General features: G+C 30.6%; 3 protein-coding genes across 5 annotated transcripts in view; all 3 read left to right on the forward strand.

Annotated features, from left to right (window-relative positions):
• Window positions 1-27,215, forward strand: part of LOC143075710 (sialate:O-sulfotransferase 1-like) — a 156,217-nt gene that overhangs the window by 54,676 nt on the left and 74,326 nt on the right. The gene's annotated exons all lie outside the window — the stretch shown is intronic.
• The window catches only part of LOC143075711 (uncharacterized), a 135,737-nt gene continuing 109,735 nt past the window's right edge, over window positions 1,214-27,215 (forward strand). Inside the window, exon 1 of one of the 2 annotated variants that reach the window (XM_076251265.1) lies at window positions 1,214-1,402. The gene's annotated coding sequence lies outside the window, so the exon portion shown is untranslated. The remainder of the gene's footprint in view (window positions 1,403-27,215) is intronic. The other variant, XM_076251266.1, reaches the window with a different exon arrangement.
• On the forward strand, window positions 3,783-19,260 carry LOC143076910 (WSCD family member GA21586-like; the record flags this gene model as incomplete). The annotated part of the gene is made up of 6 exons (XM_076252801.1): window positions 3,783-3,963; window positions 4,652-4,891; window positions 5,577-5,791; window positions 16,310-16,411; window positions 16,891-16,992; window positions 19,125-19,260. Coding segments are annotated over 3 exons (624 nt in total), but the record flags the coding sequence as incomplete, so codon positions are not given.

Genomic DNA, 27,215 nt, shown 5'->3' on the forward strand with positions numbered 1-27,215 from the left:
ACAATCAGTGGAGAGTTTTTCATTGTTCCTTTTGATGGCATAATGGAGGGTATTTTTTCTACTGCAGTCTAACATACTAACCTGTACCAATTACAAAAGAAATACTTGGAGAACCCAATGTGCCGTCAAACGTTTGCTTTCAAACTTGCATGCACATGAAATATTTCCCACTGGACGTAAAACAAACAACAATAAATCATCAATCACATTATTAACTAATAAGAATAAGAAAATTAATGTATAATCTAGTCTTTTATAATAAGGCTGCTTGATATACACATTTTTTTTTTTTGGTACCTATAATTCGGAAAAGAAAATCATAAAATTTCTCCTATGTACTATTTGTTTTTCTTCTTATCCGAATTCGGATAACGACCAAGACGACTTTATATTGAATATAGATGTACTAGTACTTATCCGAATTTGGATAAGGATCGTCACATAGCATACGTAACCCTGTGCGGTAGGTCATGTATTCTTCTTATCCGAATTTGGATAAACAGTTATTATTCCTTGATAACATGTATTATGTATTCTATCGAAATTCGGTTAACATTAGTTTCTCTCCTTATGTTTAAACAATGTCCAAGATAATAAAATAACTACTGCAATTTTAATGAATAATGTTTTATAAAAAAAAAAAAAAAAAGAAACAGGTCTAAATACATTATTGTATTGAGTTCATTTTAAAAAAGTGTTGCCTTCCAACATTCTTTTTTCAGAAATCTCGCTTATCCGAAACACGCATTGACTTGAGCATATGGAAATGCTCAAAAGCAATTGGAAGCTGTTGAATATGTATGGTCAGATTATGTTTCTATTTGTAAGAGAGAGTTGTTCCCCTTTGGTCAGTATTTTGTATCTATGTTTGTGACGTCATCTTTGTCTGATTAAAATGTAGAAAATGGAAGCATATACAGTATGTCAAGCTCTAAATCGTTCCAAGTCTAGAAAAGTTGAAACAGAAACAATCAGATATATACCATTAAACAGTGGATCTTCTTTCAGCCTGTTGTTACTCATCAGTCGCAAATCGATGCCGTAGTACTCGACCTATCCCCTTGCTTCGACTGTCGCTAGTTAAAAACACCATCAATACATCTTATACAGATAAAATAACACTAATATATCATTTACATGTTACTAATTACCTATAAGGACATATATAAATGCAGAAGATAAAAAATCTTTGTCGGGAAGCTATAAATATGGACAAGATCAAACTACTACGCCTATTGGCATATACTTATTTGTTTTGATAATTATCTTTGTTAAGAGATAAACCTTATATAAACTGGTAGATTACAGAACGAATATACATTTCAGTGGTGAACTTGCGTAATTTATTTTCCAAAATATACAATATAGGATTTGTAAAAAAACACACTACGCAGTCGCAATTGTAAGTATTTGTAATCTTAGTTTTGCTTTCTAAATAACTACATGAATACTTTATCTATGTTGACATCTAATGAATAGATGAAGATAAATAAATTAAAGTTACACACAAAAAATGAAGAAAAAAAGGAATCACATGAGTACCAAAAATTGCAAGACCGGGAACGACTCCAGGATAAGCGTCTTATGCTTTACATTCACAATCTGTTATCTGGTCGATCTATCCAAGTACATGTATCTAAAAAATGAAATAACGTTATAGTATATTACATTTATCTAAATAAGTAGTAAACAGTTTGTGTGTACGTAATAATATTGTGAAATTAGTAAATCGACCCATCATACATGAGGGTCTAGATGGCAGGTTCTTCAATCCTGTATTCGTTAATTTTCATGTCATTTTTCTTTATATTTTCTCAATTTTGTCTATTATTCTCTTTTCCTTATATATTAGCACCCATATTTCTCTATTTTTTATTGTTTTGCCTATTCTTCTTTGTTCATTTGTTGTCCCATTTTTGCACCATTCTCTTTAATTGTGTAAATCCAATCCAGACCCTCATAATTATTAGCTTCACTGTTAACACTTACATCAAATGTTAGTTTTGTACCCAAACCATGATATATCTCAATAAAACCATATTATTTAAATATGATAAAAAATTCATCTGTGGGTTAAGGTATGTCAATAAGCCAAAAATCCAAACCATTAGGAATACATTAGCCTAGCTTGCATGACTTATAATAAAAATAGAAAGGGAAATAGGGAATGTATCAAAGAGATACCAGCCCCAACAAAGAGCAAAAAAAAACCAGCACAAGGCAAACAATGAGTTTTAAACACAGCGAAAAAATCCCGTAACCGAAGCTTCTTAAGACTCCTAAATCGCTGATCACGTTGACTATATCCTAAATCTTTTATCAGTCTTAAAATATTGATACAAGTGTATCAGTCTATCAGTTAGTCAGTCGTTTTATTTAATTTATCTTAATCCCTGTATCAGCAATGTAATTTATACACATGTTTATATATTAATTATTGTATTTAAAAGTAAATACAAGTAGATTTAATGTGTAACACGTTCTGTGTCAGCCATCTGTCATGATATTGATATCAGGCACGTTCACACCTGCTTTAACGAGGCTTTAACAAACCACAACAGAAAAAAACATGCTTATAATGGTTTACTTTTTTAAATTGTTATTTGGATGGAGAGTTGTCTCATTGGCACTCACACCACATCTTCCTATATCTATTATAGTTCACGTATAATTATATCAAAGTACATATGATATAGCTATTTGGATATCATACACCGTGATCCTCATTTGCTCCTGTATATACTCAAGTTTTATATATTATACATGAATTGTTTTTTTGAAAGGCGTACTTCTATACATATACAAATGACACCGCACTCTAACTACTGTTTAACGTATGGTCCGAAAATAGGATGTAAGATCTAGGTCTTGGCTAGACTAAAAAAAAGTTTTTGGTCAAGGTATATTTTTATGAAGTTGAAGTCCAATCAACTTGAGACTTAGTACATATGTTCCCTATGATATAACCTTTCTAATTTTAATGCCACATTAGTGTTCTTATCCCAATTTCACGGTCCACTGAACATAGAAAATGATAGAGCGAGTGGGGCATCCGTGTACTGGGGACACATTCTTGTTTATTAATATTTACAGGTGAGAATAAAAGCATTCTAATTTCACTTAATCTTCACAATTACTTACAGTAGATATGTGTTTTGAAATGAATGCGTCTCCCAAAAGTGTAAGTTACTTGCGTTTAATATCAGATAATATCCCTATTGGGATTCCAAACAAAAGAATCAATTCAGCTATTGCACTTTAAACGCGTGCACGGTGTTATAAATTGGTGTTATGTTCTGAGTTTTAGCACGAATTATGTAATATTAGTATATGATTTTCTAAACTGATAAATAATTTCCATCATGATGTAAAAGTGAAAAGATTTTTGGATCATAATAGCATGCCAATCAATAAAATGAAAAACAAAATGTATTGTTAACTTTATATTTGTCCAATAAATGAACGCGTAATGTGAGATTAAAAATTGCAACATGATATAGAACAATCTATTTGTTGTTCTAAACTAGTATACGTAAAAACGATGAATATTTGTTTCACCATTAAACCTGTGAGACCTGTTAATGTTGGATACAGAATAAAACAACTTTTGCTTTACATTTTCAGTGGATGAGGTCAAGCACTAATCTGACATTTTGAAGTTTCGGAAATGTTACCACATGTTCAGACGTCAACGCTGTTCAAAAACACTTGTTATTACAGTTGCGATTGCCGTGATCTATATTTTGGCGTGCAACCTTTTTACATTGTATCACTCGTCTTAATCAAAGCCGAATTACTTCGTACACAAATATGGACTTTTATACCTAGGACACTTACAAACATTTAAGAACTGGACCTGTAAACCAGTGCTATTTTCTAAGATACCGCGGCCATCAACGGCCTTGGCTAGTTATCCAGGATCTGGAAATTCTTGGTTACGTCATTTACTTCAGCAGACGACAGGTAAGATGGTTATAGACCTTCCGGTGTACCTGCCGAGGATTTGTGTTCATTAAACTGTAATTAAAAAAAAACCATCGTTTTAAGCATAACTTAAGTGACACTCACAAGGTTTTGGTATAAGTTTGATCTTTTTGTTAAGTTAAAAAAAAATCGAAATCTAATTTTTGCAACATTTTGAGCGGTCTTACACAAGCCCTTTAATCTACCCCACCTAGATAACGTCTTGAAATGGTAAAGTGTTCTCAAATTTGACATAATGGCTACACAAAGGGCACAAGGTATGCATATTGCAGGAGTTTGGAGTACAACAATCATATACTCTATAAGTAGTCTAAAATTTGTTCCAATGTTGCGCTGTTACACCACTGTTGCATGTAAAGGTGAGTTTTGAACGTTCAAAAATGTGTTGGCAATATTTGTTCTATAACTGTTACGATAGAATTGAGAATGAAAACGGGGAATGTATCAAAGAGACAACAGCCAAACTAAAGAGCAACCAACAGACCCAGGCCACCAATAGGTCTTCAACTCAGCGAGAAAATCTTGCACTTGGAGGCGGGATTCAGCTGGCTCCTAAACAATAATGTACAATACATTGTACTAATTTCGCGAAATGTTGACTTGGGACCAGACTTGTTTTGTAAATTTGTTTAATTTCTTTTTGTATACGTCCTTTCTGTTATTGTAGGCATAACGACAGGAAGTGAATATGTGGACTTTTCCTTGAAATATCATGGATATTTAGGGGAAGGTATAACAAACTCTTCTGTTCTGGTTGTCAAAACTCATGAATGTGGAAACACAACATTGATGAAATATGACAGAGCTGTTCTATTAATCAGAGCACCGGAAGAGGCACTTTTAGCAGAATTCAACAGAAGATATGCAGGTCATCTTGGGCATGCGCAGAAATTGCATTTTAAGAAAGGTATTTTTCTAGCAAAATAAAGACAAATTATATGTCATGGAATGCGGGATACTTTGATATGTAAACGTGACCTTTGTTTGTCAACCATAAACAAAAAGCACATACATCTACTTTTGTATTGACAAGACATTAAAATATATTTTGAGAAATTGTAAAATTTGTTATGCGCTTCTTTTACGAGAAATCCACCTGAATTTCCCATGAGATTCGCGTATAAGCTCATTTGAGCGAATTTCACGTGAGGTTCACATGAATTCAAATTCACGTAAAATTCGTGTTAGTAAAATGTCCCAGAGTGTGTATAGCGTGAACTTTAAGGGTAACTAACAAATTAGAAATGCCTCAAGATAGCCAATTTCACAATTTTGAAGTCTATAGCAAATTTCAATTATGAAAGCAGGATTTCACAAGTTATAGACTTGAGTGTGTGTGCATTGTGTCACAGAGTGTACCAAAATAGTAGAAATTGGCTCCACCTGCTTTCACGATAAACATATTTTGTTTATCACTTAACCATTTAACATAACAGTAAGAATATTGCAAAATCACTTTTTATATTCACAATGTTATGGACTTTATAGTTTTTAAATTTTATCAATAAAATATAACTTAGATGTTATTTTGATCTCCGTGTTTCTGTTATAATGAATAATGTGTGAACTCATTTTAATTTGAATCTTTACAGAATGGAAGCCATTTTTGTTCGAGGAAATGGACAACTGGTTTAATTTCAATAAAAGATGGCTGACATTCAAAGGACAACTACATATTGTGAAGTATGACGAGCTGATACAAAATACGTCAGCGGAGATTGTTGCCTTATTGAAATTCTTAAACATATCCGTGTCTAGTAAAGAATTGTTGTGTGTTTTTTTGGCAAACCTTTGACTGTTTTTGCACGTATGTATGTAATAAAATGTATTTGTACAAACTTTGTTTTGACAGAAATACCGTGGAAATTGATCGTGTGTCAGGAATTACAGCAAAATGCATTGAGTGTGTATCTAAAGGTAGTTTCTTTGGCTAGCTTGGTTGTTGGCTGAACTTGAAATAATCATAAGGCTAACTATACTATCTTACTTCGGAGAAGTATAGTCCATTAGTACAGTCAGATATATTGATTAACTGTCGGTTACTCTTCAAGAAGTATAGTCTACCTCCCCTGATAATGATCTCATGGTTCAGCTAGCAAGCAAGCTAATAAGATATATTTACTTAAACTTCACACTCAAGGCATTTTGCTGCATTGTTTTTTACTTGACCGACATTGTTTTTTTTTATCCTCGTTTCCTGTTACTACAAACTCATCATATAGACACCAGACGCCAGACGCGCGTTTCGTCTACAAAAGGTACATCAGTGACTCTTGCGTAAAACTTTTTAATAAAACGGCCAAATAAAGTACGCAGTTGAAGAGCATTGAAGACATTAAACTCCGAAATTGCATCTTTTATCACTCATATTAAAAGTTTGTAAAAGACAAACCCGAAATTATTGTAACGTCATCCTTGCTATAATACATTGTTATTTCGGAGCTTGGTAAAACGTTGGGCGAGTTAGCAATTGAGCATTATTTACACAAATTGAAAAAAGACAGAAAATGTCTTGACAAATCAATAACAAACAAATAAATTATGAACGAAATAAAGGCAACAGTAGTATACCGCTGTTCGAAATTCATAAATCGATTGAGAAAAAAAGAAATCCGGGTTACAAACTAACACTGAGGGAAACACAAATATAAGAGGAGAAATACGACACAACAGAAACACAACACTAAAATGTAACACACACAGAAACGAACTATAATATAACAATGGCCAATTAAAGAGTTCACAACACACTACCAAGAAAATAAAGATTGAACAAGACGACCCCTTAAAAATGTACTCTGGAAGATGTGAGCAATTATTTCAAAAAAAGTTCAAATGGGAGAATTTTATGACGTTTTAAAGGGTAGGGATCGATGGAAATAACTGAATTTCAAATTAGTTAGAAAGGCTAGGTTTGTTTTCTATATATTTTGCATAAATATTGTCGATTTGATTTTACATATACCGACAAATTTCACTCGCATCAATTTCACGTGAATTAAAATTCATGTGAATCTCACGGGAATTTCACCTTGAAAATGTTGAAGGAATTCAAATCTCCCTATTTCTCACAAAAGACAAGTTTGTATTATGAAAACCCCATTAATTTTCAATTAGAAGTCAAATAAGAACCTATCTCAGTTTTAACAAACATAATGACAAAATGGTTCATACGTTTAGAAATTAGAAATTAAATCTATCACTACACAGGCAAAATTTGCTCACGTGAATTTCACATGAATCTCATATGAAATTCGTGTGAATAATTTCTCTGTAACTTTGTATTTAGTTTATGAGAATAAAAGATTCATTCATTCATGAATTACTTATTATTATAAACAAACATTTAAGGTAAAACTTAAGGAAGTTCGCTTGTCATGTTTTGGTATTTTTGTCAGATTTTCGGACTCCTCTGGTTTTATCCATTTGAATGCCTTAAACAAATTTGCCCATTGACCCCCATTTTTCTTTTTATAAATCTTTTACATGTATAATGATAAGCCATCCGTAAAAGTCTTATAAAATTTTAATTATTTTTTAATAGTTTTTTTTGAGAACTTAAACTTGTCAATGATAAAGCTACGAAAAGTCAAGAGAGAATATTTTCAATGGCTAATATCCTGAAATCAAGCACATAAACCCATAAAAAAATTTTGTTCTTTTGATTCCTTTATTAATTCCCTATATAAACTAGTTTTTTGAAAAGTTAATTATTTTGAAACTGAGAAGCGAACTCCCTTAAATAATATATGCAGCTAAAATATTTTAGATGATTAAACAGAGTTCGATAACTAGGTTTTGATTATTGATTAGATCGTTGGTTTTCCTGTTTGAATTGTTTTACAGCACTCATTTTTGGAGCCCTTTATAGCTGATCGGTGTGAGCCAAGGCTCCGTGTTGAAGACCGTACTTTGACCTATAATGGTTTACTTTTAAAAATAATGACTTGGATTGATAGTTTTCTAATTGGCTTTCATATCAAGTCTTTGTATGTATATGTATGTACAATGTATAAAAGTAATATGTAGTCACCATTAAATAAAGGCAAAAGTAGTATACCGCTGTTCAAAAGTCTCAAATACATTGTGAGAAAACAATGCCGGGTTTGAAACTAAAACCGAGGGAAACTCATCAGTAATAAAAGTGCTTTGAATATAATTTTTGAGAAAAATGAAAACAACCACAATCTGACGTTGCGTTAAAACAGCCATGGTCGAGCAGTTTAATGGTAAAAAACGCAAATGACTGAAGTGATTTATGACCCAAACGTCTCATAAGCTGAACAAATAAATTGAAAGATTACTGTAGCTTTTAGATGTATATATAAAAACAGATGAAAAAAAGAATGGGATGTGTAGTTGCTGCCAATTGAACAATTATCCATTAGACATATAAAACAAAATAGGCAAAACCCTACAGGTTAGACTTTGAATTAACAATTTTTTTAAACAATTTAAATGTGAAAACAATAGTCTGAATTATGATAAAACAACTAAAATCAATACTGTCTTTCAACAGGATATCTGTCGCATTCAGAAGTAAGCACAGAGTTTTAAACAAACCATGCATGTATCAGTTTTTTTTTTATCATAGCTAAAAAATGCACACAATTTGACTGCTAAAGACTGACGGTTCTGAAAGTTGAGTATATGCGCTTTTCTCTAAAGAACTAAATTATATATTGGTACTTACCTAAATAAAAAAATACATAATAATGATAAAATTAAGGAGATATTAAATCGTACCAATAAAAGTAATTTAAAACTTAAAAAATATTTGCTAAAAAAAATTATTCTAAAATAACAAAAGTTAAAAATTCAAAAAAAAAGTAATTGCGTAAAAATTCAAAATTAACAAATTTGAAACAGTTGAGTTATAACTGACATTTCTTTATCGTTCTAAACTGTTTCAAGTGTGTTTTTCATAACAAATTGCAACCTAATAGTATCCTCATATTAGTTAGTATTTTATAGAATTCTGTGTATAAGCACAACCTTAAGCGTTACAATCTATATCGGTGTGTATATTGGGACGGACGGACGGACGGACACCAAAGGACGATGATCTATATATATAGGTCACACACCAAAATAATTACTGACTACGTCACTAAAATATGAGAGACTGTAGCTAAAGCAACCATATAAAAACAAAATCGTTCATTGAGATATTCACATTAAAACGTGGCGTGATAAAACACGTTTGAAAAGGATTCTTTTTATCTGGTACATTAGAATTACATCATATCATTAGAAAAAAAAAACGTAAAATCAGCTAGAGAGGGCTTTAAAATTTTTAATATGTTTCATTTGTGTTAAAATTTAACAATTGTGGGATTATCGTTGTCTGTTTTAAAATATTATGAATTTGTCATTTTTCATTGATACTGTCTAATTATATATATATAATTAGAGAAAAACGTACTAGGATTATAATTTAATACGGCGCGTTACGTCTACAAAAGACTCATCAGTGATGCGCAGTTCAAAAAAGGTATAAAGCCAAACAAGTATTTTATGTATAATTTTCGGTGTTCAAGAGCATGCAGCTGCTACTCAGACATTATAAAATGTCCCCAGTGTCTTTGCAGAAAGTTAATGAACCAAGGTTATGTCAAAGAACGTTTCATCCCTTTTTCCTCGGGCGATATCAAGACCTTGTCGACAAATATTCCGTAAAAACTTAATTCATAAATGATGGCCATGAAGTAAATACTCTTGTAATGACGTTGTTTTATCACCTTACTAGCGTGTTAATGTTATCCTTTATAAGTCTTTATATATTTTAACCTGTACTGTGATGTAAAGTTTTGGTACATACTTAGCTTCTGGGTATATGTTTACACCAGGCATGGGGCGAATTACATTGCAATTTAATGTATTATGTTACAATTACTTTGACCAAACCATGCATTATTATATTACAATAGTATTAACATTCATTTATCAAAGTAATGCATTAAATTATAATTACTTTTGCAAAGTAATGCATTGAAATACACATTACATTTGTAAATTTTAATGAAGTGAATAGAAAAAGATCTACATTTTGAAAAACAACTAGAGAAAGATTTTAGCATATGCAGTAATTGTTCCATGAATTCCATTGTTTAAGAAAGCATCATTAGCTTTGACTGGCAAGTGCCCTCCATCGTTTCTGAGCTAGTAAAACAACTCTCTTTCTTGAGCTGTTATATTAGAATGGCAAATAACACGGCCATTATTTGTTTCGTCTTTAATGATAATACGATCAACTCTTTTGATTTGCATTGCTAGCTTCCTGATTATCTACCAAATGCCAAAAGCTACGGGGCAACGTCACATTTTATCCCTCACTGTCAATACATATGAAAAACATAACCTTTCGACTGTATGCCAAGTTTTGAGCCCCTAAATATTCGCTAGAAATTTCTAGTCGTCCGATAAACTATAGATGATTTCATGACCTAAATACGACCATGTGAAGTTCTACTATGAGAAAAAATGTCAACAAATGTCTCACCTGCTTTACTTACCACTGATATTATGTGAATAGTTTTATATTCTAAGCTTGACTATAACTATCACAACAATTTAACATGATCCAAGAAAAAGATTTCAAGGAAACAAAAAACAAACTGGGGTTATAATATGTACACCATTTGATACTAGTATACCATATACGCTTCAAATATTTAATGGACCTTTTACACATCGAAGACAAGCTTAACCATGAAAACTTAACATTGATCACTGAACCCTGAAAATGAAGTTAAGGTCATGCAAGGTTCCTTATCGAACGTTAGAATATTCTATGATCGTATGATAGTGACGTCACACAGTGGAAAAGTCACAAACACGTACAAGGTTAAGAATACGAAAGTAGAGGGGCTCGAGAACAAATACGGAATTTAAACTTTTATTAAACCTGTATTATCAGTTAACTGGTAAACATTATTATGAACTACATCAACAAATGACAACAACTGAACATGAGGTTCCTGACAATATGCCATTAAATTTTTCTTTGTTTTGTAATGATTAAGATTATAACACAATGATGACTGCTGTATCCTAATTTTTTACATTGTTATTTATTATGTCTGTTTGTGTTGCTCACACATTGTTGTCAATATAATGGAATATTATATGACTTTCATATATTTGATATTTTTCTTTTAGATGATACAAATATTCAACATAGTGTTGTCTGTACTTTTGTATAGACATGAATTATTATTGATATAGTCATAATTATAAATCAACTGTTAATAAAACTGAATATTTTGAAACACTTAGGATTTCCCACTCACGGAAAATAAATCATGATAGCAGTTTTTTGCAAAGCTTTTGAGGATTTTGGGAATATTTAAGTATTATTCGTTATTCATGTGGTGTTGCTTGTGGGGATAATATCTAAAGTAATATAAAGTCTCAAAACATGTTGCTGAAATATTAAAATCGTGCAAATGAGAATCAACTAGACCCAAATATTAAATTATTTGTCAACAACCTGTCATAAATTACAATTCTAATTTTCTTAATTTCTAAATTTCACTAAGTAACATGTAAGGAGACAAACAATTACAATTATTGTCATTTATGTGACGAAACGAAAATGACAGTCATGATATTAGGTATTATGTACTTATTACATGTTTATATAGCATGCAATTAATATTATTTTATCATGAAGTATCTTATGATGGTTAATATTGCATATAATAACTTAACCAAATGGTATATATAAACATCTGAAAATGTAGTTTGGTAACTGAATTTAGTCAGACCAAACAATGTAAGTTCTATATTCTCGTACATATGTTTTTTTTAACATAGACTCCAAGACAGTTTGAAATTGAGAAATTTTCTTCAAAATCTGTTTAATGTATTGCATTTGTACTCTTTTACGTTTTAACCTTTAATTTTTATCTTTTCAAAATTCAATGAAAAGAAATGATGACTGATAAAATGTATTCCAGAAACAGTAGTTTTTGTCTAGCACTATGCAATGATATTGATCTTTATACTTCCAAATTGTTTACCCAGCTGTCATACTCAACTGGGAAATGTATGAAACTCTTCAAAGACGATTGAAGACGGCTATTTTCAGACTTTTCTTATTTAATTCTTTATTCATTTTAAAAAAGATAACTAATCAAATTTTGTGTACGAATTTCATTGCAAAATTTGTCAAAAAAACAAAAAATTCAGTCAGAAAAAAATGAATACTATGTTTTCCTCTCTCGCTATTTTTTTCTTCGGAAAAACATCTTTGAATGCCGGCTTTTTTATTACTGTTTGTTACCTCGATTTATCATTCTTTTATTTATGAGCTAGATTAGAACATCAGTTAACCTCTATATCTTATTAAAGGTAACTTATTTCACAAAAAATGATATGTTTGTGAGTGGCTTGGTTCAGTTTATACACCAGTAAATTCCTTTAAAAAGGCGTTTATCCTTATAATTCTTTAAAATTGGAGATAAGCAATATATTTTTTCCACACTCGTAACCTCTTTCACACGTAAATGGTATATTTGTGATAGGCATGGCGCATGAATATATTTGTTGGTTAACGCAAAAATATGTAAATTTGCTATCTAATAAAAAATATGTAAATTTGCTATCTAATAAAAAATAAACTTCAAAAACTCTTACTATCATTGTTAACGAATGTTTTTTTATTATTATTTAATTTAACGATTAACGTGCAGCGAAAATAAATTTTGTTAACGTCGGTGTTATTATCGCCGCTATCTTGTTAACATTGGTTACAAAAAGAAGTTCGGTCAACGTCGTCTATCGAAAAATAAACAACGTCAAGATCAACAACCGGAAGTCCTCTCGACCAATCATATCAACGTTTTCCCTAATATACAAATCATATAAGAATTATTACATGGTATTTTTCACATCAGTTGTATTATCATCCTAAGGTTCAATATTAGCCCAAGGGCTGATTATACATCTAATATGGAAAATGTCATGATTTCATCTTCTATCATATGCTTCAATAATGTTGAAAAATAATCGGTAATATATTGATCCTTTTAAGTGGTTCATAAAGTTAAAAAAAAAATACGGACGTCGGACATCAGATGTAATACATCCGATATGCAATCTTTCTATCATATGCCTCAACAGAGGAGAAAAAACAACAGTATAATACATTCTTATATTGACAATAAAAAGAATCAAGTAAACATTTTTGAAATGGATATTGTGTGGTGAAATGCTTGGGTTTTCAAAGGTCTTTAACTTCTAATTCATTTAAGGATATCTTAGTTATTTTGGAATGTAAATGAAAATGTGACACTCTGTTTTCATTTTTGGTATTACCACCACGTTTGAAATCTATTCTGTTCATATTATAGCTTGACATTTTCAAATATCTTGACATTTTCATGAGTTCATTCATTTGTTATATATTCATCAAGAGTGAAAACTGGTTTAAAATATGCAATAGTGATTCCAATTCTTTCAAATTATTAATAGACTGAGGATCATAAACATATCTTTGCTACATATGCTATGTGTTTAGAGCAGCTGACTATTGTTCCCAACAAACATCAGGTTTAAAAATTTTGCATACTTAACGTTGAAATAAAATTTGTTTGCTGTAACATGACTATAGGTTTTACTGTTTACCTTTACAACCTTATTGTAAAATTGACAATAAAATATGCACATTTAAATTGACCAGTTAGTATTTTTATAGTTCAGTGGTCATTTTTTTTATTTTCAATGATATAAACACAATTCAAACAGGTGAATCATCTTCATATTAGATCCAGAATTTTATAATGATTCTAAGATCACATTTAAACATTTCAAGCCAAATAAATAAGTTGATTGTACTTATTTCTCTTACTTCCTGCTTTGAATGTTTTTATCTTTTATCTTTAGTAAATTCCATCTTTTAAAATGTGAATTCCATTGAGTGAACTTTAACATTGTGTTGAAATAAGGCTATAACTAAATGGAAACAATTGGTGCCTTTTAAAGTAAAAAAAAAAGAACAATTTGTTTTGTAAATACGTACATTTAAGTACAAAAAAATAAATTCATCCAGTCAATTGTATATCTTTATATAGCATTTTTAATATATAAGACATTAATAAGTTACCATGCCCGTCTCAAGTATGTAGCGTTGGAAGTATGAGTTCAATTAGATTTTCAAAAAATAAGAAATGGCGCTTAGCATATATTTTTTTTAACTTTGTATATACAAAATGTATTAGGGGCTCCTGAAGATATTAGCAAATGGTTTGTACTCTTGTTTTCTATATTCGCTCTCCCTATAACATTTTTTTTTGGATGACAGTGTGGAAGCGATTTCTCATCTTATACGTCCGTCGGTTGACATCCAGATCTGTTTGATTTGATGTTGTACTTTATCTATATGTGAATGATTTTGTAGTTCTTAAATCAAGGCGATTATTGATGTATTGCATACCATTGTTTCAATTCATTTTTTCAGGAATACACAAGATGCAATTGTTTGTTAGTGTTCTATTCGTTGTAGTTGTTAACAGTGCTGTTATGTTTGATTATTGGAATGATAAAGTGGTTAACTGTTCGGTGTTTAGGTTGCAATGTTGAAACGGATAAGTGGTTAACGGTTAAGTGCAGAAGAACAATACGGCAGTTTATTTCCGGATTGATTCTTTTTTCGTAACCTTTGTTTTGTATCTGCCGTTTCTAGAAAGCTATGCTCCCGAATATATGAATTGGATATATATAAATTTGATATATATGAATTCAATTACAATATAAGTGTATCAAAAAATGAATTTCATCTTTCATTTGTCAATAACATGTTATGAAAAATTTCTTGTTATTATACATAAACGCATATACTTTGGATTAAGAAAAATAGATTTTAAAGCCGATATGATTTTTTGTCTTTGATAGTGTTGATCAGGATTTGCCACGTGTCACATTATGATTCAATCGCAGTTATCATAAAAAATCTTAGACCTAAGTTGAATGATATTTTTCAAGAGTTGCTACCTTTTTTTTCAATATAAGGATACGAATAGAATTGCCCATATGCATAAAGCTACTTAAGTTATGATTTGTTCCGAACGGACAAATTCTACTTCATGTCATACGATAAAAAGTAAAATCACAAAAAAAAAAATGAACTCCGAGGAAAATTCAAAGTGGAAAGTTCTTATCAAATTGCAAAATCAAAAGCTCAAACACATCAAACGAACGAAGAGCAACTGTAATATTCCGACTTGGTACAGGCATTATCATGTGTAGAAAATGGTAGATTTGACCTGGTTTTATAGCTAGATAAATTTCTCACTTGTATGACAGTCGCATCAAATTCTATTATATTGACAATTAGTACTACGATAGGATTAAGTAACTTAGGGTTTTTATGCATACATGTACGGGTCCAGCAGAATACTGTCCATATCCATGTATTTAAAAAAAACATTTATAGACCGATCATTTGACTTCAAAAAAAGGGTATGTCTTTTTTCTGAGTAAAAAAATCTTTAGTTTTACAACGTTATCACCAAAATATTTTTTCCGAAATAAGCATTATTATTTATCTGACCTCCTAAACAATTCTAGGAATATGATTGGTTAAAAGCGTCCGCGTGGAGACCGTGTATATTTCAAATTATGTTAGTAGGGAGGCGGGACTTATTTCATACACGGTAAGTATTGGTGTTACTTCCCTTAATGTTCCATATTAGGTAAAAAGGGGGGGGGGGGCTTTTCTAATTTCATACACGGTTAGTAATGGTGTTACGTCCCTTTATAAAAACAAAACGGTACGGAGAACAAATCTTAAAGGTTTCAACAGACTAAGAAATTGATGTTCAGATTAAAATAAGTTCATAAAACACATTTAAACATAACAAGTTGTTATTGTTGGCATTTGTTTTTGTAGGATCAATGGAAGTAGTTTCTTAATGCTAACAGTATTGAAGACTCATTTTGATAGGTCATTATTCTAAATTTTACATGTTAAGATAGTCGGTAAGATAAATTCATTACATAGTGTGCTAGCTTCGCTCTCACCCCATATGGAATTTACTGACCCCATACATACCGGATTACGTCACTGGCTAACTTACAAATAATACAATATTCGGAAAATCAGAAATCAGAACAATAGTTTGTCATCTGCTTTTTGTGTTTCTCATAAAATTGGAGATCAGAATATTGTTTTAAGAAAAAAACCATAACCCTTCTTTTGAAGTTAATTGGTCAATTCCATAGTGTACTTAGTGTCTATGACCATCGTATGTACTAAACTGCAAGGCATCACTGGTAGTAAACAGTATTTATCAAGATGTCCGTTGTATTATCGCTTTTGTAGACTGTAGAGACAAGGACAGAAAATGTAGTTACTGGACCAGTATTGCAGAATGCGATAGTAACCCTGGTTATATGCGTGTCAGCTGTTGTAAAAGTTGTAATAGTAAGTATAGATTACAATCGTAGGTAGGATAATACGTCATAGTTAAACGATATTTTGTGCTCGTACTACCTGCTTGCAAGAAATTTGTAATTTCCGTTCGACGTTTTGAAAAATGTAAGCATATTATAGCAAAATGATGTGGACATTTTTCGAATAGTATACAAATTTTGAATGTTTAATAGATAAATTGTAAAGGCTACCAACAAGCGGACACACTAGATGATTGCTTCACCCCTTACTAGCACACTGTATATCATTTCTTATGTGCTGCACGACAACTAAAATATCACAATTATCTCGATACATTTAGTTAGATTAATTATTCTGACAACTGTTTAACGCCTAATATGCAATGTTAGATACTTATAAAAGATGTCTTTACATTGCTATCGTAGGTTTTGTTACTTATAAAAGATACTTGTACCATTATTATTGTTGGTTTAATTACGTATAAACATGTCTTTACATTGCTATCGTAGGTTGTATTGACCAGAACCTTAATTGTCGTTCCTGGGCTCAAAGTGGAGAATGCTATAAGAAACCGAATTACATGCATTCAAGATGTTGTGAAAGTTGCAATCGTGAGTATTTATTTCTTCATCTTATTTGACGGATACCAAATTTTCATCAGCTTACTGTATATGTACTTTTATTTGTGAATTTTGCGTTGCTAATGAAACTATCTAAAGGTAAATTATTCACCTAAGTCGTTATTTGTTTAACAATGTAACGAAAAAATATATATAGATGTTTCAATTTTAAAATAGTCATCTGTTAGACAGAGATAATTATATAATTGACTTGTTAGCAGTGCTATGGAGTTGTCATATTTGACAGGGGTATCATTTATTTTTTGTTCCATATTAATCTTTATTGCTTTTAATTGCTGTTCTGTTTAAGTCACTTATGGTTGTTTTAAAGAGCAACACGACAGGTGCCACATGTGAAGTAGAATCTACTTACCATACACCAGCATCTGACATCATCCCTAGTTTTCAAGGGGTTCCTGTTTTTGCTTTAGTTGTGATTGTAGTTTTTAATTCTGCAGTTTTTTCAATGTCCCTGTTGTGTATTCCAGTAAAGGTATTGTCTTCCCTTTATTTTACTTCATTTTCAAGTCAAGTTGCAGGGTTTTAATTTTACATGACCGATTGCTTAGTTAACAATTTTTTGACGTCTTATGGTTATATAAAACTCATTTGCAAATACCCTATAAAGTGATGAGTAGTCAGTTGATATAGCTTATCGACGTCTTTATTTGAGAGTACCATGAAGTCGTCACATTTGGCACAGAACTGTAAACAATTCTGGAACACCTGAAATCATCCCCGATTTTAAGATGGTGTCTGTATTGTTTAATCTTTAGATTTTTTAATGTTTTGTTTTGTACACTGTTGTTTTTCTTTGTGTCGTTTGTTGTTTTTTGGAAACAGAAGACCCTGCTCTCGAAGTGGCATCCGTTGTGTTCTTTGTTGCAAAGTTAATCTTTACAACCAAAATGGTAAAATTGCGAATGGAAATAGGAAAATGTATCAAAGCGACAACAACCCGACCATATATCAGAAAACAGCCGACGGCCACCAATGGGTTTTAAATCTAGCGTGGAACTCCCGCACCCGGAAGCGTCCTTCAGCTGGCCCTTAAACAAATATGCATACTACATGTACTAGTTCAGTGATAATAACGTCATACTAAACTCCGAATTAACACAAGAAACTACAATAAAAAAATCATACCAAACTAACAAAGGCCAGAGGATCCTGACCCTGACTTGGGACAGGCGCAAAATTGCGGTGGGGTTAAACATGTTTTTGAGATCTCAACCCTCCCCTATACCTCTAGCTAATGTAGAATAACAAACGCACAACAATACGCACAGTAAAACTAGTAAAATAGTTCAAGAGAAGTACGAGTCCGATGTCAGAATATGAAACAAAAGAAAATAAACAAAATGACAATAATACATAAATAACAACAGACTACTAGCAGTAACTGACATGCCAGCTCCAGACCTCAATTAAACTGATTAAAAGATTATGTCTTCATCATATGAATATCAGGCACAATCCCTCCTGTTCGGGGTTTAGTATTATTCCGTCATGAAATATATGAGAAGAACATAACCCGTGTAATGCCAACAACTGGTTTTAGAATAAATGTGTTTAATTCCTATGCAAAGACCCTATAAGCTAATCAATACTAAAGCCAAAATATGCAATCTTTAATGACCTGACAACAGTATCGTAACTATATCCCTTCTTAATAAGTCTGTTTAAAGGTTTTGTTAGCTTTTGAGGTGAATACTGACATTTTTGTGCTTTGTAAAGAATATTACCATTAAAGATTGGATGTGAAATACCTGAACGTATAAGATGATGTCTACATGTTGAGTTATATTTACGAATTATTTCCATGTAACGATGATAAAATTTAGTAAATGTTTTGACTAGTTTGTGATATCGAAAACCCTGGTGTAATAATTTTTCAGTAATACATAAATTTCTGTCGCTAAAATCTAATACGTTGTTACATACATCACCAAATCGTACAAGTTGAGATATATAAACACCGTAAGATGGTGACAAGGGAACGTCACCATATGAATATGGATAATTAACGATAGGAAATAAAAAATCTATTTCAAACTATATCAATGACATAAACTATTTTGTACATGTTTTATAATCATTAATTCATGAATGTTTTACTGCAGACTACCCTAGAGGGCAAGGAGTACTACGGAAATAGTCAGGATGTTAAAAGCAAAGACAGCAATGAGGATTACATAATTTAACAATAAAATATATGTAACCACTTATGAGATGTTTAATTAAAAACAGACTGAGGTATGAGCTTGTATTATGAAATTATATTCACCTTACTGTGTGTTGAAAATTCCTTTTATCGCAGACTGGGTTCAATTTTCATTATTTGAATCATTTTAAAGGATCAGCTAGCAAGGAACATTCTTTCAATTTTGAGTTTTACATAATAATTGTGTATTCATATCGTTTGTTAAACAGTAACTGTAATCGTATTTTCACAAGTCAAAATATACTTTGTATGTATAATCCAACGCGTACATGCAACGTTTAGTGGAGTACTAAAAAGATATAATTGCATTGATGACCTTACCGTCTGTTAATATTACTTAGATAAAAATAAATCAGTGCATTAAGACAGTGAAACAAAATTGTAGATACCAGGGGCATCTAATAACAATTTATGACTATAATGATCAAGACGAAAACCAAAAGGAACAAAACGATAAACAGTAAAAACTGTGATGACCTCAAGTCATCCGGAAGGACCGACAACTCCTACCCACTATTGATACCCTTCATAGAACTCTCGGTGAAATAAGGTGAAGAGTCCTTAATTGGGCATCTTACATCAGCTGATAGATAAATGCCTCACGTCTAACCCGTAGATATCCACTAAAAAATAGAAATGAAACAAAAAACAAATACATCAGAATAAGTAGTTTCTCTATTATGTATTATGCTGTGGTATATTTTTGTATTCTTGTCTTCCGTTAAACTAATATGCTTTTTCCGTATGCGATTTTGTTTTTCTTTGTTGAAATCTTTGCCCCTTTCTATAGTAATTAAGATTATCACACAATGATGACTGCTGTACCACTATTTTTGACATTTTTACCTATTAAATCTGTTTGTTTTGTTCACACATCGCTGTCAATATAATGGAATTTTATGCGGTTGTTGTACAATAAAGGCACCAGTAGTATTCCGCTGTTCGAAAGCAATAGTCGATTGAGAGAATATTTGTGACAGGTTAAGCTTGCTATAAAACTAGGTTTAATTCACCATTTCCACATAAGAAAATGCATGTACCAATGCAAGTTAGAAATATAAAAGTTGGTATATATTCGTTTGATTTGTTTGAGCTTTGATTTTTCCATTTGATTAGGGACTTTCCATTTTAAGTTTTCCTCAGATTTCAGTAATTTTGTTATTTTACTGTGTTTCCGGTGTCTGCGCAGAAAGTTCATTGACCGGGATTATGTTACAGAACGTCTCGTACTTTAAACAAAATTCACCGGAAGAAATCAAAAGTATTCCGAATTAACTTCAAAAATATTACATGATGTTCTTGAAGTATCTATAATACTAAAATAACGAGGTCCAATTTGTCAGCCGTCATGGGGTAAAAGCGACAAATCAAAGAGGACAATGGTGTTGTTTAAAAATTAAACCACTCTTGGCCCTTTTGTTTTCCACCTAATTAATATTGCCAATAATTAACAAGTTCCGGGTCGAATCCGATACCGATACCAATAGTATATTCACCTGTTACCTATTACCTTATCTGGACGTTCCGCATCTGACAAGCGCACCACACAACGGTGTATTTCGGATTTTGCTATTACCAAATATATACACGGGTCATAATCACAGGGTTGACACTACTAAATTCAATCATTGTCAAATCGTTCCCTATTGTAGTATTTTAATTAGTAAGACTTTCTAAGATGACAATACGAATACTAAAAGTCTAGACTTAAAATAAGGCGTATAGGTACAGTTATCAATTTGTTAGCGGGCATGACGTAAAACAGCGAATCAAAGAATTCAACTTTATTTATAACTAATATAGGACAATGCTGTTGATTAAAAAATACTCCATTCAAGGACCTTTTGTTTTCCAAATAATTAATATTACCAATACTTAATAAGTTCCAGGTCGACGGGTTCAAACAGAAAGAGTTTGAATGCAGAGAAAACTGTGCGTCTTATTAATCGGCATGACTTTATCAGATGACAATCCCAATACTAAAATAAGGCTTACGCATAGTTATATGCTTTAATTCAGTCATGGACGCCCGATATCACGGGTGTGTTCTAGTATGTTCAAAGTTCTGATGGTATTTCCCTTCTAGATTACGTGTAACATTTAATTTTATTTGAGTGTATACATTATCCACCATTATTGTTTAGTCAATTTCTGGTAATATCCTTTTTGCTAGGAGCGATATTTATACATCGTGCCATTGCTTGTTTTTAAAGTGATAAAGATTAAAACACAATGCTGGTTGCAGTACCCAAATTTTTTACCATTCTTACCTTTGATGTCTTTTTGTTTTGTTTTCTCATATTGTTGTCATTATAATTATAATGACAATTATATTATGCCACTATTTAACAAGACAGAGGTTTAACTAGCTTTCAAACCAAGTTTAACCCGACATTTTCTACATGACGAAAGGCCTGTTCCTAGTCAGAGATATGGCTATTGTTTGTCTATTATTTTGATGTGTTAGAGCTTAAGGTGATGCCATTTTTTATAAGGTACTTTCCGTTTTATTTTTTTTTCTTGGGATTTGGTATTTTTGTTATTTTACTTTTTTGCAGAGATTATTCACAATTACAGTAGCATATGTAATAAATTTGATTCAGGTTTCAGATAGAGTGTTTAATGAAACATGTTCTGCTTATGATTAAAATTCCCTAAGCAGAAGTCGAATCATTATATATCAAGTATAAAACCTGAATTATTCTAGAACTTTTTTTACGGAATACCCTTGCCTGAATTTTTTTTTCCCAAAACGGGACTCATACAAAATAAACTTTTTTGTGCTGACATGAATTTTTATTGATATTGTTATATTTATAAATTAACTGTTTACAAAATTTGAATTTTTTGAAATACTAAGACTTTTCTACCTCAGGCATAGATTACCTTAGCTGTATTTGGCAACACATTTACGAATTTTGGATCTCAATGCTCTTTAACTTTGTACTTTATTTGGCTTTTTTTAAAACTTTTTTGGATTCGAGCGTCACTGATGAGTCTTTTGTAGACGAAACGCGCGTCTGGCGTATATATAAATTTAGTCCTTGTATCTATGATGAGTTTAATTATGTCATGACAAATTTCATGTTCGTATCACAGACTTTACTTTTGAAAACTAATTTGAAAATTGGGCGACAAGTTAATTGTATACGCAAATTAGTTTATTTTGGGTTCTGTACAACTAATAAGCATACAAAACTGAGATTTTGTCACAAATTCACAGAATTTTTAAGTGACAGATATCTAACAATGATATATTCAAGGCTACTGTTTTTGGTATAGATTCCATTAAAAAAGTTAAAAGATTTCCGTCTTGGTTAAATAAGATGGATTTATTTTATAAAACGTGTTTTATGACTGGAAGGTTTTTGTTATTATACTTCGAAAAGAAATGATCAAACAAATACAATTATACTAATTTGAAAAATATTTGTGTTTTGTTTTTTGTCCATAGATTTACGAGTTTTGAACAGCGGTATACTACTGTTGCCTTTATTTACCAATCTTATCACACAATTTTGTAAACAGTTGCTTATGTCAACTCTATCATAAAATGATTTGACACATGAAATGGGAAACATTGGTAAGTTTAAACAAATATAAATATATTCTTATCGATGTGATGAATAAAATAAAATCGAGAATGGAAATGGGGAATGTGTCAAAAAGACAACAACCCGACCATAGAGCAGACAACAGCCGAAGGCCACCAATGGGTCTTCAATGAACGAGAAACTAAAGAGCCAGAGGCTCCTGACTGCGGACAGGCGAAAAATTGTGGCGGGGTTAAACAAGTTTTGTTTAGATCTGAACCCTCCCCCAATACCTCTATCCAATGTCGAAAAAACAAACGCACAGTAAAAACCGATGTCAGAATATGAAATAAAAGAAAATAAACAAAATTACAATAACAACTGTCATATTCCTGACTTGTTACAGGCATTTTCTTATGTAAAAAATTGTGAATCAAACCTGGTTAAATAGCTAGCTAAACCTCTCACTTGTATGACAATAATTATATTGTCTGCAATGCAGCTATCTATTTCTCATTTGCCGATAGCTTAAAATTTATAAAGCGTTCGTCAATATTTTCTCGGCTTTTATGCAAGATTAAGATTGTTTGTGTTTGGTCTAGAGCTTGAATATGCTGAGTTGTAGTATGGTAAAGTTAATTAACAAAAACACTGAACTCCAAGGAGTGTTGTGGTGTTACGCTATTGTTTCAGGTAAGAATGAAGGTAAGGATAAGGGTAATTATTCAAATGTTTAAACCCACTGCATTTCTTTGCACCTTGTTCAAAATTATATTCAATAAATCTGTTCATGTTTTAATTTTTTATGTATTGATTTGTAGACTGCTGTTCGTTTTTTTGCATCTTTTTTTTATTTTGGTCAATACTTTGTCTGTCTCTCTTCAACTCAAGGGTTTATCAAAAGGATGTAAAGGAATGTTGGTTGCATATGAGGATATAATTGATACTCATATGACGCATACTTCGGCAAAATTTTAAATCGGACTTTAAAATCATATCCCCAGCTGTTTTCCACATTGTTTTGAAAACATTTAAAATGTAAATGGAGTATACCAGAAAACAGAAAATAAGGCTTACATGTTGATAAATGTATTCATGTTCTTTATGATAATACAGTTTTCAACTACTGTTACTATTCAGAAAAAGGTTTTATATTCTTCAAATTTTATGTAAAAAAAATCATTTCTCTTTGAAATATTATATTATTCTAGTTTTGTAATTATCCAGATTCGCCATTTAAATGAGACTTGAATTAAATTCTGCTGATAACTATTATTTTTAGCAAAGATTGCCACTTTTTAATCATTGTTTTTTAAAGTTATCAATTAAACAGTCTTAAATAATAGGGCACATATAGGTAACAGTAGTTTATCGATGATGTTCAAATCTCACAAATCGATTATCGAGACAAATCATGGTAACAAACAAAAACCCGGAAAATCGCATGAACTCCCAAAAATAGCTGAAGCGGGTGCTTCGACAGAATAAGTATCTCCTTCTATTTACAGCAGATACATTATAAATTTTATCAAAACATGATATATATAATAACTTTTACATTAACTGTTTGAGAAATAAGTCTTCTTTCAACGAGGTCACGTAATTTTCTTTTTTTTTTTATTCTGTTCATCATTTACACCATCATTTTATTATGTTAATCATTTACACCATCAATTTATTATGTTAATCATTTACATTATCATTTTATTCTGTTAATCATTTACATTATCATGTTATTCTGTTAATCATTTATATCATCATTTTATTCTGATAATCATTTACATTATCATGTTATTATGTTAATCATTTACATCATCATTTTATTCTGTTAATCATTTACATTATCATTTTATTATGTTAATCATTTATATCATCAATTTATTCTGTTAATCATTTACATTATCATTTTATTATGTTAATCGTTTACACCATCATTTTATTCTGTTAATCATTTACACCATCAATTTATTCTGTTAATCATTTACACCATCATTTTATTCTGTTAATCATTTACACCATCAATTTATTATGTTAATCATTTACACCATCAATTTATTATGTTCATCATTTATATCATCATTTTATTATGTTAATCATTTACACCATCAATTTATTCTGTTAATCATTTACAACATCAATTTATTCTGTTAATCATTTACAACATCAATTTATTCTGTTAATCATTTACAACATCAATTTATTATGTTAATCATTTACACCATCATTTTATTATGTTAGTCATTTACATCATTATTTTATTCTGTTCATCATTTACACCATCAATTTATTATGTTCATCATTTACACCATCAATTTATTATGTTCATCATTTACACCATCAATTTATTATGTTCATCATTTATATCATCATTTTATTATGTTAATCATTTACACCATCAATTGATTCTGTTAATCATTTACAACATCAATTTATTCTGTTAATCATTTACAACATCAATTTATTATGTTAATCATTTACACCATCATTTTATTATGTTAATCATTTACATCATTATTTTATTACGTTAATCATTTACACCATCATTTTATTCTGTTAATCATTTACATCATCATTTTATTATGTTAATCATTTACACCATCATTTTATTCTGTTAATCGTTTACATCATCATTTTATTATGTTAATCATTTACATCATCATTTTATTATGTTAATCATTTACACATTATCATTTTATTATGTTAATCATTTACACCATCATTTTATTATGTTAATCATTTACATCATCATTTTATTATGTTAATCATTTACACCATCAATTTATTCTGTTAATCATTTACACCATCATTTAATTATGTTAATCATTTACATCATTATTTTATTATGTTAATCATTTACACCATCAATTTATTCTGTTAATCATTTACACCATCATTTTATTATGTTAATCATTTACATCATCATTTTATTATGTTAATCATTTACACCATCAATTTATTCTGTTAATCATTTACATCATCATTTTATTATGTTAATCATTTACACCATCATTTTATTACGTTAATCATTTACACCATCATTTTATTACGTTAATCATTTACACCATCATTTTATTACGTTAATCATTTACACCATCATTTTATTACGTTAATCATTTACACCATCAATTTATTCTGTTAATCATTTACACCATCATTTTATTATGTTAATCATTTTCATCATCATTTTATTATGTTAATCATTTACACCATCATTTTATTACGTTAATCATTTACACCATCATTTTATTACGTTAATCATTTACACCATCATTTTATTCTGTTAATCATTTACACCATCATTTTATTCTGTTAATCATTTACACCATCAATTTATTCTGTTAATCATTTACATCATCATTTTATTCTGTTAATCATTTACATCATCATTTTAGTATGTTAATCATTTACACCATCATTTTATTCTGTTAATCATTTACACCATCAATTTATTCTGTTAATCATTTACACCATCATTTTATTCTGTTAATCATTTACACCATCAATTTATTCTGTTAATCATTTACACCATCATTTTATTCTGTTAATCATTTACATCATCATTTTATTCTGTTAATCATTTACATCATCATTTTATTCTGTTAATCATTTACACCATCATTTTATTATGTTAATCATTTACACCATCAATTTATTCTGTTAATCATTTACATCATCATTTTATTCTGTTAATCATTTACATCATCATTTTAGTATGTTAATCATTTACTACCACTGGGTCGATGCCTCTGCTGGTGGACTATTAGTCCTCGAGGGTATTACCACCCCAGTAGCCAGTACTTCGGTCAATACTTTGTACAATGGTTAACAGAATAAATTGATGGTGTAAATGATTAACATAATAAAATGATGATGTAAATGATTAAAAGAATAAATTGATGGTGTAAATGATTAACAGAATAAATTGATGGTGTAAATGATTAACAGAATAAATTGATGGTGTAAATGATTAACAGAATAAAATGATGGTGTAAATGATGAACATAATAAATTGATGGTGTAAATGATGAACAGAATAAATTGATGGTGTAAATGATGAACAGAATAAAAAAAAAAGAAAATTACGTGACCTCGTTGAAAGAAGACTTATTTCTCAAACAGTACTTCGGTCCTGGCATGAAAATACGGATTTTTTGTGTTGTTAAAATTTACTGTTACAAAATGATAGAAATTAATATTATAAATTAAGGAATGTATCTCCCTCATCCAAAGCTCTGATTCCTTTCACGGATTTGGCTATACTTTTTGGACCTTTTGGATTATAGCTCTTCATCTTTTATATAAGCTTTGGATTTCAAATATTTTGGCCACGAGCATCACTGAAGAGACATGTATTGTCGAAATGCGCATCTGGTGCAAGAAAATTGGTACCGTTAATTTTATTACTACCACTGGGTCGATGCCTCTGCTGGTGGACTATTAGTCCCCGAGGGTATCAC

Source organism: Mytilus galloprovincialis, chromosome 5 (genome assembly GCF_965363235.1).
Source record: "Mytilus galloprovincialis chromosome 5, xbMytGall1.hap1.1, whole genome shotgun sequence".
Taxonomy (NCBI): Eukaryota; Metazoa; Mollusca; class Bivalvia; order Mytilida; family Mytilidae; genus Mytilus; species Mytilus galloprovincialis.